General features: G+C 39.0%; 1 protein-coding gene across 1 annotated transcript in view; it reads left to right on the top strand.

Annotated features, from left to right (window-relative positions):
- celsr3 (cadherin, EGF LAG seven-pass G-type receptor 3) overlaps positions 1 to 16,334 on the top strand; it is a 135,727-nt gene that overhangs the window by 25,678 nt on the left and 93,715 nt on the right. The window contains exons 2-3 of the mRNA XM_059334084.1: positions 6,706 to 7,049; positions 10,288 to 10,576. Coding sequence (XP_059190067.1) covers positions 6,706 to 7,049; positions 10,288 to 10,576 — 633 coding nt within the window. The remainder of the gene's footprint in view (positions 1 to 6,705; positions 7,050 to 10,287; positions 10,577 to 16,334) is intronic.

The raw sequence follows: 16,334 nt of genomic DNA, 5'->3' as shown, positions 1-16,334 counted from the left end.
AAGTTTTCCCAAATGGATATTTTGACCAATTAGAGAGCAGCTTCGTTGCGCATCACAAATTTTGTTCCACTTGTAAATGCTGCTGTTTGAACAAAAACCAACCTCACAATGTTGCATATTGTAACAATTTGGACCCTGATTGGCACCAGAGCAAACCAACTATAGCTGTGAAAATGCTTAAAGTCAAATAGTTTTAAAGTCAAACTTGAGGTAAAGTAAGGAATCCCGTTGAATACCTTTTTCTTCTTTCGAAAAAATCTGTGATTTTTAACACAGCAGGAAACGTTATATTTAGGCTTTGCGTTAGATCCAGATTCCAGAGGGGAGGCTGTGGCTCAGTTGGTAGAGCGGGTTGCCCACCGATCGACCACATTTCCATCTTAATCATTGCATATTTTAATTCATTGTTGTAAAGGAGAATAAGGGTTCTTTTTTATTCAAGGCATCATATTTTTACAGTCTTCTTGTAAATTCTGTGGTGGACTCTGCTAACACATCCATGTGCTTTGAAAACTACATGTGTTTGCTTTTATTTTGAAGGCGGGCTGCCGCTGCTTAATGAATGTAGCTGAAACCCTGAGATTATTGGTGAATATCCCATGCTGTTATGACAAACTTCAGTTCGTTGACTTTGCAGAAATGTGGGTATATGGCCTTTTTGTTTCTGCAAACGTATTGGTTATTACTTTGGAATTTTAAGCAGAACTATAATAAGCATGACAAAAAAAGATCTCAGAGAAGAAACTGGAACAAAAGTTACATTTTAAAGTTATATTTCCATCCATTTGAACAGGTAGAGCAAAATAACTTTTTTTAGCTTTTGAAAAAATACTTTTTTAAAATGCAGCAGGAAATACTATAATGAGGCTGAGTTATACCAGATGTTTTGTGAGATTCCCATGCTGCACTGACAATCCTCAGTTGGCAACTTGTAACTAGAAAAAAGGTAAAAACCTGCCTAGCCGAAATGGGGCAAGGTGGCCTTTATGTTTCTGCAGACTTATTGGATATGACTTTTATGTTTTCAGCAGACTGTAATTAGCATGTTAGGGCAAACACCTTTGGAAAAATTGATCTCGGAGAACCAACTGGGTGAGTCATCGACCAACAGAAATTGGACAGTTTGGGGGATTTAATTGCAGAAATTGCCTTTTAGCTTGAATGGTTGTTTTTCTTTTCCATTTCAAACCTCCAATTGGCTTCATATGTGGAGGGCTGAGTGGAGAGCCCAGTGCTGATGCAGGTTGGCCAAATTATCACAACTGTAGACACGAAGGGAAGCCAAATGAAGATATTTAACTGTGCATGTTGTGTGGTCTCTGTGACAGGTTTACTGTCAGCATTTAATAGCTGCTTGGGGCAAAAATACCTCTGAAAGATGATAAAATCACAGTGAAGCTACAAACTGTCAGGGAAAACAGCCACTAATATTTAGCTGAACCAATTTTCATTTGAGCCTGTGACATGTTTTGTTGAGTTGTCAGATATCGCTGTTGTCCCCTGTGGGCTACTGAAGGGGATTCTTGGGAGCCTGTTACTCAGAGGGAACATTTCACTGTCTGCCAGTGGAAATTGTCTTTTTTTTCTTATCAGGAAACAGTTAAGCACACAGTCTGAGCAGTCCAACATGGCAATTGCACACAAAACAAGAGTGGCAAGAAAAGAATGAACAACCTTGGTGCAGATGGGTTGGTTGGAGGCAAAGAGGAGAAAAACAGAACCGTCATACAGGGATTGGAATAAAGCGTTCAAGAGTTTTATCATCCATTTTGGAATAAAATGTTTAAGGGTACAAATTCAGTGAAAATGCGTTTATTAATAATAATATGCGATCTAACTTTTTGTTGTGTGTGTGTGTGTGTGTGTGTGTGTGCGTGCGTGTGCGTATGTGTGTGCGTGTGTGTGAGAGAGAGATCAGAGATCGGGTCCTACTCCAGCAGATTATCCCAGGTCTTTTCATAGATCCCTGTCTCATTTCAATGACAATGTGAGATCAGCGTCAATTACTGCTGCGTCTTTGCATCATGATCCAGAGGGCTGATAATAAAGCTGGCTTTTAGCCCCAGAAGACGAGCCGACATTTAACTACTTCACCTCTAATACTGTCTGTCTATCTATCTATCTATCTATCTATCTATCTATCTATCTATCTATCTATCTATCTATCTATCTATCTATCTATCTATCTATCTATCTATCCATCTCTTTTTCTGAATGATTCTATTCACATATTTCTTGATGATTATTATTTCCTCCATTCTCTCTCTCTCTCTCTCTCTCTCTCTCTCTCTCTGCTCATTTATTACGGAGGGCTCTGGATTTTAGTGACTGTGTGCATGTGTGTGTGTGTGTGTGTGTTAGAGGTCAGTGGGGAGTGAGGCTCCTCATAATCCGGTAATCAAACCAGCTGCCACCCAACCCAACCCCCATCCATCCATCCATCCATCCACCCACCCTTCTCTCCATGTCTCGTCTCTTTCTCTATAGATTCAGTTTCTCTCTCTGATTCCTTCTCTTTATATTTCTGCCCTTTCTTGATCTTGTGTCATTCCTTCGGAATTAAATAATATTTATCAATTACTAATGATGTATTTCCCTATCTATCTCTTTCTTTTCTGCCCTTTTTTACCCTCTCCCTCCTTCCTTTTTGTCTGTCTGTCTGACACGTTATATGTATGTCAACAGTCAAATCCTTTAAATTCAATGCACCATTTAACATTTGATCAATTTAATAACCCCTCAGATTATGATAACTACAGTGTAAGCAAAGGGAAACAAGTGAACATCAATAAGCTATCAATTATTTAGAGTAATACTTTAATTATTAATTACTATTGATTGTGATTTGCCATGATTATAACACTCTTTCTCTCATTTTTATTAGGGTTAAAGGCCCTCTTCCCACTTCTCTCCTCCTCTATCATCTTCTTTGCTTTTTCTAGTTTTTAATAAAGCTCCTTCACTCTCCTTCACCCTCCATCGCCTCTCTGTGTCAACATCCTCCCTCAGCCTCCATCCATCTCTGCCGTGCTCTCTTCCTTCTTGTCCTCTGTCTCTCATTCGTTCTTTTATTTCCACCACTTGCCATGCTCTTTCTGCATCGAGACCCCTCATGTTTTGCATTCTTGTCATTCAATCTCTCAGTCTTATCCCTCACCCTGTTTCACCTTCGCATCGCCCCAGTTCTGCTGCAGAAAATTATGTGCATTTATATTGTTTTATAGCTTATTAGCGAGCCTGTCGCATTAAATTGCTTTACGATACACAATACGGGCCGGTGCTGGATTGTTCTTGTATCCAGTGGAGATGAAACATGTCTCGTATCTGTTGCTGAAACACTTTATTTGTGAAGGTGGTGACCTGCTGTGATTTGTATGAACTCATTCTGTAGTAGTGACGGGTTTCAGAGGAAAGCAGCTCTGTGTTGAATTTGTAACCAAAGCCGAGGAGACGGGGGAGATCATGTTTTCAACATGAGAGCACTCTGTGATACCACTCCATCTCCAGCTCTGTCTGTAGCTTGTTCAATCACATGCACAAAGCTTGAAACCAACTTTTTGGATGAAAAACCAAATGTAGATTTCAGAGATTTCATCTGTTTTCTCTCTCTTAACTAAAATGTAAGATTAAAGAATTACATTATCTTTCATGAGTAACCGAATTTCAGGAAATTACCATGTTTCTTATATCTTGAATCTGCTATTTGTTAGAGGTGAGAATCAGCAGAGGCCCCACGATCCATTTTTATCCCGATGCTTGAGTCACGATACGATATTATTGCAATTTTAAGCATTTTGTGATATTGTGAGTATTGCGATTACAATATATTGCAATTTAACTGCATTTTGTGTCCACAAAATGAAATTTAATCAAGAATTGTTTTGTCAAATACAATACCGATACTTCAGTCACAATACGAAATTATTTTGATTTTAAGCATTTTGCAATATTTTAATGTTTTATGTTTAACTGCATTTTGAGTCCACAACATTAAATTCAATCAACAATTGTTTTTCTCAGAAAATTCTCAGTGTATTCAGCTCACTTCAGTCTTTTTATTTTTCCACAATGAGAGTCAAACATGAATGGACGACAGCCACTTCAGCATTTTCTCAAACTTTCCTCAACTTTAAGCTTCACTGCTCTGAATTTATTTGAATAAAACATATGACTTTTAATAATAAGTTATTGCAGCGTTATTTTGACAACTTCCCAACATGATATGACGCACAAGGTGCCTATAGATCCCTTAGGTCTTCTTGTATCATATGATACCAGTGTCTCCAGTATATTCCTAAAAACAAAAACGGTGAAAATACTCGTCAGAACGCTAAATATCGATACTAAGCGGCCATGAATCGATATAATATTGCCATGCAAAATATTGCAATACTATGCTGTATTGATTTTTTCCCCTCACCTTTACTATTTATCTCCTCTCATGAGTGTCCGCTGGTTAATTGGCTGTGTGCAGATGATAACTAAATGTACAGATTAAGAACAAAGATACTGCTGGCTACGTGGCAGCTATTGTAATGTCTTGATATGTCTGAATTAAGTCTGTGAAAGTAAGTGGAAGTGAACATCTAATGAACATTTGTTCTCAGATTCAGGAAAATAATTTAAGACCATCATGTCTTGTGAAAATATTGCCAGTTTTTGCTTTATAAGCAACCGAACTATCCAACATCATACGTGTGTAGCAATATCCAGCAGGCAGCCCTTTCCTACTTAGAGGCTGAACTATTTTATAAACGTAGTTTTCTGGAAATGGCAAAAAAAATGGCCAGAATTTGAGGAGCCCTCCTCCTGAGATGACAAACTGTGAGTCATGGCCTTAGCAGCTTCAAACATGTGTGAGTATTGGCAAAGCTTTTCAGAGATGGAGAGAAAATGCTGCTAATAGTTTAGCCTTCTGATGAGTGCACAGCTGGGGCCAAGCTCACTGCTGCGGCGCAGTTGAGACAGCATAAAACTGTGATTCAAGGCTGCATCTATAGCCATAAACAAGTGTCAGAATTACTGAGAAAACCCAATAATTAGTCACAGCTGTCAGCCTTTGGCTACAGTTAGCAGAAGGCTAAGCTATTAGCAATATTTCCTCTCCATCTATGAAAACACCCTGTTCACATTCACACAGTTACACATTGACACCTGGAAGCTGCCCAGTACAACCACAGTCTGCTCTGCTGGCAGCTGAGCAGCTCCAGCAGGTTAAGGGGACTTGCTCAGTGGTGATAACGAGGGAAAAGCAAGTGCTGCTCTTTCAATCGATTGACCTTTTGGCCACAAGCTTAAGGCCACCACATTTAGTTTAGTCCCATTTAGACTCTCTTTTAAGTCCTGTATTCCATATTTTCTAGGATTTTGCACCATTGTATCAGGTTTTTACTGTCTGATAAGAAGTGCATGTGCATCTTCATTTGTAGAAAATCCAAAGGAACGCTCTCCCTGTGAGTGGTCAAATGATCCTGTCACATGTTAAGTTTTCTAAAGCCTGAACAGAGCCACTTGAATTACAATATAAAGAGTCATTATGGATTTATAGCCCAATGTTGCCAAAATAAAACTGCCTATCCCAGCTTTAAGCTTAGAAAAAGAGATTGCCCCAAACAGGGATAGTATTCAGAACTACAAAAATAGCAGCATCAAAATGTACTTAAACTATCAAAAGTAAAAGTACTTGTTATGCAGAATGACCCAACTCAGATTGTTTTATATATTCCCAATATATTATTAAATTATTTGTACTGATGCATTTATGTAAGCAGCATTTTAATTTTGTAGAGGAAGGGCTCATTTTAGGGCTCAATATATTGTTATGAGCTTTAATTGAAAGAAAAGTGTCGCATTACTTTAAATTTATCATGTTTTTATGTTAAATCTTGACCTGACATGGATCATATGGCGGCTGAGATATGTTAACAGCAGATAGATTCTTACATAATTTGTGTGAAGTAGCCAGTCGGACTGGAGCAAACATATTATTTAAACATCAGGGTGCTGCCAGTTTCAATCACCTGTATGCTTCTTTACCTCCTTCACTCCATTTAAATAACGCACTGGATTATTGTACATTACCTCTGACAGCTATAACTACAAGCTTGATTGAAAATGGGCTTGTGTGTGTGTGTTTATGTGTGAGTCGCTGTTCCCTGGAGGTGGCCTTCAGCTGTATTTTGACTTTTAATAGCCTCCAGCATGACTTTCTGCACTTCAATAGCACAATAATTGCTTTCAGACAGCATTTACTGTAAAATGTCACATTCACGAAGCGGCTTTTGAAATCGACCTTGGATCTATTTTTCTCTTTTAGTTGTATGTATGTACAGTGTATGGTTACATATGCAGTGAGACAAAGTGTGATCTGAGCTGCATATCTTACAACATTGTTGTGACCTCCTCACCTTTTCCCTTTTCTCCACTCTTCCTCTCTGGATTCTATCCATTTATCGCTGTCTCTTTACCTCCGCCTCTCTGCTCTTTATCGCTGTCGCCCCTGAATCTTCTCCCTTGTGACTCCCACTTCATCCATCTCCCTCTTCCAACTCCTTCACCTGTTCACACCTATATATCACTCCACGATTCCTGACCCTCCGTATCTTTCTTTATCTCCTGCTCCTTCATCTCCTCACCCTTTTGTCCACCTCGAGAATAAGTACAACTATTCATTCATTTTTTCCCCACCTGTGCTCTGGTCTTCAGATGGCGCCCACAGCATTTCAGCCCAGTGCGTCCTCCGCGTCCTCATCATCACCGAGGACATGCTGGGCAGCAGCGTCACCGTCCGCCTCCAGAACATGTCCCAGGAGCACTTCCTGTCACCGCTGCTGAATAACTTCCTGGAGGGCGTGTCGGCGGTGCTCTCGGTGCCCGTTGAGGATGTTTTCATTTTCAACATCCAGCCGGACCTGGACGCGGCGCCGGGAGGGATCCTGAATGTCAGCTTCTCTGCCGCTTTGCCCGGCGGAATCTTCTTTCCCTCCGAGACCCTGGAGGAGCAGCTGTACCTGAACAGGCTGAGGCTGACGTCACTGACACAGATGGAGGTAAGGCCACATTTACACATTGATCACAACCTTTAAAGGCTGAGTGTCATTGTTTTTATCTACTCTGAGAAACATGCACACATGCATATGAACACATGACTAAAATTAACAAGTTCTCCAACCTAAACGACAGAATAGGTCGTGTGTCAGTACCACCCATAACATATACGCATCGCGGCTCGCAGTACAGCGGGGCATTCAAAAAATAACACACACATCATTATACATGCATGTGTGGTTCGCGTTTGAATAAAGGCGTGCAGTTTTTGTGGATTTATTTTATAAAACCATTGGCGTAGGTTTAGGACAAAAAACTTCCTGGTAAGGCGTTAAAAAAGTGTCACAACCAAATTATGGACCCGAATCCAACTCTTAAACCAAAGTTTCAAAATATTTTTTTTATTAAACCAAAATCAAAATCACTCTTTACAGAGGCTAAGTTAGGAATAAGGAAACAAACAGAAATTCATCTTGCGAGGCTATTCTAAGAAAGCAAACAGAAAATCACTCTTGTGAACAAAATATCAAAGCAACAAATCCTGACAATGACATGAACAAAGCGCTGGTTCTCTGACATGGGACAAGACAAACTGGCACAGGACAAAAGGAAGGCATGGACTATATATACACACAAGTTAAGGGGACAGGTGGAAACAATCAGGGCGGAGACAGGTAATCCTAAAGGCGGGAAAACAGACAAAGGGCGAAAGTAAAACTGGGAACAATGGACACAGACAGGAAGTGGAACCAAAATAAAACATAGGCACGAGACAGAACAGAATTAATTAACCTAACACATTTATCTGAACATGACAAAAGACAAGTTAATAGGTAAATAAATGTACGTAAATGCAGGAAGTGAGGTGGTTACAAGGGTCACGTCACTACTGCAAGTTACGTAAAAAAATTTATGTTACGTTGAAAAACATGATTCACGGAACTTGCGTAAACAACATAACTTAAAAATCATCTACTTTTTTTTCACATGGGACATGAACCCCACTCTCCTGGGTAAAATCACTACTATGTCAGCAAGATGGCAGCGGATGCATTACAGTGGACGGTGTCATATGTAAATATTGATTGTTTTTTGCTGCCTGCACACACAACCTATATTGCCGTTTTTTAGGGTAGAGCAGGCTAAAATCAACATTACGTGAAAAAGTCAGCAGCTGGAAATCACATGTAATAAAACATGTGAAGCAAAAGTTGTAAAACACGCTGTGCATCTCTTGAGCATACTGCATGTGAACTGATAGTAATACAGTGCAGATGCCGTGCGAATGCAGCCATATGTTTCTTTCCAGCAATACGCTGATATGACCATTTAAAGTTCTCATGCATGAAATCACACACACCTGGACACAGCTTACACGTCAGTTACATAAACGCCTATACACCCTCAAAGCATCTCTGCACACGCATGAGAGAAAGATATGTTCCGACAGAAAAGAACAAGTGGAACCCAGAGGAGAAAAGATTTATGCAGGGCCAGGAGGGAGCACAGCAGTGTCAAGAGATACATAGTTTAAGACTGAATGTATGCGACCTTCTCTCCACAGGCCACTGTCACACAAACACACAACAACACATACAAAGTGACTATACAGCCTCTTGCTTCTTGAAACAATCTTGTGAATATATCTGATCCAGGGACCTCAACAGCAGGCAAAAACAGTAAATACTGTCTTCTGGAAAGGTGAAGCAAAACAGGGATACATGAATAAATAATTATGAGTTAAAAATAGAGGAAGACCAATAGCAGTGTCACTGAATATGGCTGTAATTTTACACCACTTTGTCTGTTCCAACCAGTTTCCTTCAGTATTCCTGGCATTAGTCTCTCAGAGTTTCCCTTTTATAAGGGTGAAACATTTACTTGCTTGGCAAACTTGAAAAAAACCTCCACAATTTAACAAAAAAGAACACACATTAATTTGGACTGTTTGTTGGAATTGTTTCCTTTTGGTGGTGCTTTTGTGGCTATTTAGCATGATGGGATATATTGCTGTTCACAAAATTATCCTTTTCAACTAAAAGTTATGAAACTTGTGAATTGATTTTCCTTCCCAACACAGTCGTCAAGATTTACACAAACAAAAGTCTTGACTACAGCTGTACCTGCTGCTTATAATACAATTTTTGACATTTTGACGTTATAGTAGGAAACACACAGGTGTAATCATATACCTTAATTAATCAAGGCTGCAGCCAACATAAAACTTGAAGCTACTTGTCCCTCTTTTGAGTATCTACAGATTGAGACAACAAAAATACAAATGCATTTCTAAAATAAAATGATATATTACGGATTGAACTACTTTTTAAAAAATAAATTATTAAAAATATCCTCAATTTGATCAGCTACCAGAGTAAAATGATTAGGATGCTTATGCATTGATGCACTTGTATTCCTCCCAAAAAGTTCTTTAACATCACTCATATTGGCCGTTTTTCTGCAGAACAAGCGCTTTTTAAAATACATTTATTCATTATGAATTTTGTTTATTTAACAAACAGAGAACAATACAAAACAGCACAGTAAGGCACATATAATAATTAAAAACAAGCAACAAAAAAGGGGATTTGCAAATAATTTGCATTCACAACCCACTGTGTGCTTCAGTAAAAAAAGATTACATTATCTCTACCTCAATAAAAATCAAGTAAAATCAAAACAACAACTCAGTCCTATTTGTCATCAATCCAACCATCTACAGTACATCCATGTTACTCTCAAGAAAATTATAGAAAATGTTCCACATTTTCCAAAACTTGTCAAGCTCGTTCTTTGTTGTCTACCTTATCTAGAACAAGCACGTTTACTTTGAAAATTAAGCACATTTTGCTGATAATACATACGTTCTTTGACTAAAGAAGTATTTTGATTGAACTTGTAACACAGTATATTTACACTGTTGTGTAGGTACTTACTGCATTTACTGTCTGCATGGCTTACTGAAACACCCAAATGTAAAAAAGAACCAACATTAATGTTAGTACTTGTGCTTTCACAGCTAGTCAGAATATGGGCTATGAGAAAAAGCTTATTCCATGTTTCAGCCAGACTGGAAGACTGATGAAAAAAAAACTTGATGAGAAAGTATGCTGAGCAGTGAAAAGTGGGATTGAATTGGGACACCATCTGGAGCGTCTACACCAGTAAACTACTGTTTACATGTTCACACACAACAACACCATTCCTCACAATGACAACTCTCCTCTCCCGTCGCTCCAGGTTCTCCCTTTTGACGACAACGTGTGTCTGCGTGAGCCCTGTCAGAACTACATGAAGTGCATCTCCGTGCTGCGCTTCAACAGCTCCGCCCCTTTCATCTCCTCGCCCTCCATCCTGTTTCGGCCCATCCATCCCATCGCCGGCCTGCGCTGCCGCTGCCCGGTGGGCTTCACGGGCGATTACTGCGAGACGGAGATCAACCTGTGCTACTCCAACCCCTGCCTGAACGGAGGGGTGTGCGCCCGCAGAGAGGGAGGCTACACATGCATCTGCCGGGAAGATTACACAGGTGAGTGGTGTGTGTGTGTGCTGTGGTGAGGGAGTGTGCGTGGATTTGTGCTGGTGAGATCACAGAAGGATTGTGGGTAGACATACGGGCTGGAATCAGGTTTGTTTTTGCACTGAGAGGATACACAAGTAAGAGTTGAAGTGTGTTTATGTGTGGTTGTGATAGTGATACACACATACAAGCAAGTGGAGAATAAACTCCTCTTAATTCTAAAGAAATTACTTATTACAAATGAATGGAAGCCACCCACTCCTCTGACTGGAATTCAGTTATTGATTTAACTGGTTGACCTTTCCAGTGCCCCCGCTTTAATAAAACAGTAGTTAAGAGTCCAATTAGCATCTGAGAGCTGACCAATTAACAAGCCGTTCAGTAGAAACACTTACATCTTTAGTGGAATACTTGCAGACACTTAGTAGTTATCATGCAGGTTAAAATTTTGCCTCATGACGCACAAAGAACAAGCTGAGCAATGTGGCTTTTACAGGAGCTCAGTACAACTAATAACCTTATTAAATGCATAAATAATAGGATGATAAAATATACAAATATACAGTATTTTTTAAAACTTTTAAATCTTTAAAAACACATTTCTCACTATAAGCTTAAACCCAACTCTCATATGCATTTTACAATTTTGTTATATTTACAATGCAATGCTTTAATTTAAACTGAAAATGCAAAAATATATATGTACCGGTAGTTTAAAAATATCTGACCATCAGTTTTAGTCTTCAACTGTATTTATAGTACATTCACTTTAGTTGTAATATCATTTTTGTTGCATGAGGGTATTTCTTATTTGCCTCAAACGCTGTTATCTCCTGTTCATTTACGCTCTATGAATATCTTTATATTTTTATTACTTCATTACTTCCTTTTTTGAGCCACTTAAAAGCAGGAAAAAAACACTTTTTACATGCATGTCAAAGTAACTTACGCTTTCTGACACTTTATCACTATCTCACTCCAACAAAGTGAAACAATCAGATCCACGATATAATTCTGTACAACTGGACTGTCACAGTACAATTTTATGTCCAAATTCAACTTTTAAACCTTTAAATAAAGAGTTTTAAATTAGATTGCTCATGATGCAACCAAGTTTGTAACTGCATTCCCATTGGGAAGAGGCATACATTAATATTTTTCTACAGTTTGCAGTGTTTTCATCTCCTCTACTTCCCTAATTTAATGGATGGAATTGAGCATAGTGTGTTTAGTTATGTGTTTGTTGTGCCTTTGTGTAGTCTTTAACTCTTCCCTGGTAAACTAATGCTGACTGTCTGTGTCTCTTTGTTCATGTCCCACATCGGCTTCCTTTTTGATCCGCTCTGTTTTTACTCTGTTGTCATGTTGAGCTGAACAACATGGAAACACACACACACTGCCTCCTGGGAGAGCTTCCTTCATCTCAGCTCTCTACCTGTTATTAAGACACACACACACACACACACACACACACACACAAACACACACAGAGACACACACCACCACTGCCCGAATAAACCCCTCACTCTTCTTTATTGTCACCAAACTAATTTGTTCCCTCTCCCACACTCACGTTTCAGTTTTTCTTACCTTTTCCCCAATACTCTCGACTAATTTCCTCTCTTTTTTCCCTCTCATACCAAAGCATTGCTTCAGTCTTGGAAATGCTGTGAATGTCAGTGTGTGTGTGTGTGTGTGTGTGTGTGTGTGTGTCTGGGGGATATTTCACATTGCCTTTTACTTCAAATCAAAAGAGAGCTGGGGGAGTGAAGCAACACTTTTTCTTTCATGAGTGAGACTGAGTGTTTTCCAAACTCCCACTGAGACAGACAGAGCGAGAGATAAAGACAGAGAGTGGAAATGAGCAAAGACGGAATGAAGGTAGAAAGAGACAGGGAGCGAGTGGGAGGGAGACAGAAAGACAGTTTAGAGTATGATGGGAGGAAGTGAAAAGGAGATGGAGATGGAGAGAGTGAGGGAAGTTTGATCCTTTCCATGGGAAGTTAAGCTGGGTAATTTTGGAAATTTTCACAATCCACAAAACATGACATTTCAACAGATTTATTTGTAAGTCGAACTGTATTAAGTTTTAATTACTTTATTGAACAATCAATTCTTTCATTGAACAAAAAAATACATGAATGTTGAGTTAAATATTACTCTCCCCCCCTCGACCCCACCCAGTCACAAATTGAGTAAAATGACGAAATATGGTCAAACGATCACATAACACACACACACACACACACACACACACACACACACACACACACAAAAACAACAAAGTCTTCAAATTATTTAGTGACAGAATGGTGGCCAATGGATCACATAGCGGATCAATGCTGCATAAAAGTGAAATAAAAAAAACTCCACTAACAAATTAAAGTCAGTGACTTGCTTCGAAAAAGTGTCAGCTCCTTCCCTCACATAAGGTCATGGAAAAAATTATTAGACCATTGATTTCTTCAACGTTCATTTTAATGCGATAATGATTTTTGTTTTTATCAAGAAAACCATGGAAAATGGCTGGATATCACCTCTTAAATTAAACTGTTATCCAAAATGCAAAATGCAAAAATGTTCAACTTCACCACTGAATTGCATTAAGTGCAGTCCAGAGTTTATATGCAAAAGCGACCCAAGACTTCCAGTTTTGGCTCTATCAAAAATTTGACAATGTCTGGAAATTTTGGACCAAATTGTCACAATGTGACTGCTGTTAACAACCCACGTCAAAGCAGCCAATCAGAGTATGACATGAACTGACTCAGAAACCTTAGCCGCTGAACGTTTCACTTTTTAGGTTGAAGAAAACCAGAAAAAAAGCTTTGGCAGTGCTGTGGCTAAAGCTTGGTAGACAGATGACGTGTCTCCGCTGCAATTATTTCTATCTACATCATGCCGCTCTGATTCACCAGACAGTCTCTGCACATACCTCAAAATAGATGTCATACAGTCGGACAAAGATTTTAATGGCCCCTTCTCACACGTGCAATTAACCTGCAAGAGTGCTGTTCACTGTGTAAGGGCCTAGAGAGAAGACAGAAAGGATAAAAGACAGGAAAATCACATCACTCCTAACAAGAGACAGAAAGGATAGAATAACGTTTTCTGTCCCTGCAGAATAGGAGGGACAGACGCTTTTAAAGATGGGACAAGTGAGGGAGAAAGTGCAAACAGCGGAGCATGAGAGATGAAGGAAAAACGACAGAGAAGAGGCGGGAATGACAGCAATATGAGAGACGAGGGAGACAGATGAATTCAGAGAGAATAACATGGAAGGAGGGCTGCAGGGGGAAAATGGGGCGAGAGACATCTGGGAGCAGTGAGAGAGAGAGAGAAGGATGGAAGATGAGAGTTGAGGGATGGAGCGAGGAAATCAGATGGGTTCTGGGTAGTCGGTGTTGTGCTTTTCCTGCGTAGGCGTCGGGTGTTGTGGTGTCTTGTCAACGCCCAAGGCAAGTGGGAGGAAGAGGAGGAGGAAGAGGAGGACAATAAACAGGGACCAATTGATCCTGCAACACACAGAAATCTCCAGACATCTAACAACCAAGTTTGCTCTCTACCTTATTTTTCTTCCATCCAACCTGCCTTCATATGCTCTTTGTGGCTTTGAATTGCTTTCCCCTGGAACTCCATGGATTCCTCTCACAGGCAGGAGCTGAGCCCGGGGTTCTGACCCACACTGGAAACTTTCTTTTTCCACTGAATGAGAAATGTTTTTGACGCTAGAGTAGTAGCTTTCAGTAGACCTGTGTCTGGTGTGATTTGTAAATATTTTCGGGGGGTTAGTCCAGCCAAATATTTTTGTAAAAATAGTATAGCACCTTAAATCATAAAATGTCAATGATAAGTCCAGTGGAGTTGGCTCAAGTGATCATTTATTAGTTGTAATAATAATAATAATAATAATAATAATATTAAATGTATAAATAAATATATAAATAAAAAAATGTATAAATAAATACATAAATCACCATCATCATCATCATCATCATCATCATCATCATCATCATCCGTAGAGTACTAGAGAGAAAAATAGTACATTTACTTAAGTACTGCACTTCAGTACACCATTGAGGCACTTTACTTGAGTATTTTCCATTTGATGCCAGCTTTAGTTACTTTTCAGATCAAGATTGAACATAAAAAACACAATTTAAAATAATTAGACACTCTTAGAAATGAAACAATACAACAGTATATTATTAAGTAAAATGTAGCTTCCAGTATACATCAATAGTAATACTCCAATAATACGCAGTTTATTGAGTACAAATATCTTGAGTGGGGCCATTCTGCATAATGAGTACTTTTATTGTTGATACTTAGAACATTTTGATGCCTACACTTTTGTACTTTTGCTTCAGTAAGGTTTTGGACTTCTGACTTTTACTTGTAGTGGAGTTATTCTACATTGTGTTATTCGTACTTTTACTGAAGTAAAGGATGTAAATTCTTATTTCACCACTGCCAAAATCCAACTAAAATACTAAAATATGTGTATGATCAAAACACTTACAACACAGCCATATTTCTCTCGGGCAGGTTATTCCAGAGCCTTGGGTATAGTGGCCCTCTCGCCCTCTTAGATTATAATAAGTGTACTTGTTCAATTGCAGCAGGTGAAGGTTTCATATGTAAAACTGGACTCTTCCAGGCTGACTAAACCTCTCCACCTTCTCCATCTTTGAGACTGAGACAAAGACATGAGGATTTCACAATACGTGTAACCTCGGGCTAACCCCTCTCACACCACACATTTAACCCTGGGATAAAAAAGGTTTTGACACTTTGAACGAGGTAAAAACTGCTTTTTACCCATGAGGGAGGCAACCCTGCTGTGAACAAAGGTTACCACTACCTTTCTGGTACCAACCCTTGAGATTTAGTGCACAAAAACCAGTGTGAAACACAGCATCAGCAGGGATCAGGTGAATACAGAGCGTTAGCCCAGGGTTTAAATCAGACTCTATGTGCACCCTGGTGTGTTACAATCCAGGGTTAAAGTTAAAGTTGAGTTCATAGCAGGAAAGCACAAGTGTTACTAATAGCATTAATGATGCTCCATTCCTTTTCTAGTATGCTTTATACTAGAATCCTGAAACTGATGCGGATAATTGCAATTTACGCATTGTTAAAGATCAAGATTGTGTTATTTATACCTGTGCTTTTCCTGCTTTGACATGTCAAAATGTCAAAAAAGCTATTTAAAGCCTTACCACATTAATACTGCTATAGATATTTCCATGTTCCGCAAGTAGTCAGTTGTTCATGCAAATTATTTAATTTTCATGCAAACTAAATAGCCAGAACAGAAAACAAAATAGGTAAATTAAGAAATTAAAATATCGTATTATTATCAAAACTTGGAATCATGTGAATAATGAAGTCATGCCCACACCTGAGAGAAAAACTATTCATTGCTTTCCATTGACTTTGGTTTGTGTGGATGATGCCTCCTTTTCTGTTCGTCTGCTGTCAAACAACAGAAAAATGTCTAAAAGCTGCTATGTGTTGGGATGCACTATCAACAGGGGAAATAACACATAACTAAGTTTTTATAAGCTGACAAACTGAAAAACTGAGCCTTCAAAGATGACAGAAGAGGAGCGATGCAATAAGTTGTGAGGCATCACCAGTAAGAATGGGGAAACTGTGGGATCCTGACACTAAGTCAAATATCCAAATGTCAGTGTGAGGCTAAATGTATTTCTGTAAGTTAAGCTGAAGCATGTTGACAGTTTGCAACTTGGGTTTTAGTGGA

The sequence above is a fragment of the Centropristis striata genome, chromosome 5, assembly GCF_030273125.1.
Source record: "Centropristis striata isolate RG_2023a ecotype Rhode Island chromosome 5, C.striata_1.0, whole genome shotgun sequence".
In the NCBI taxonomy this organism is placed as follows: domain Eukaryota; kingdom Metazoa; phylum Chordata; class Actinopteri; order Perciformes; family Serranidae; genus Centropristis; species Centropristis striata.
The sequence above is the reverse complement of the archived record's forward strand: the minus strand, read 5'-3'. Positions and strand labels throughout refer to the sequence as shown.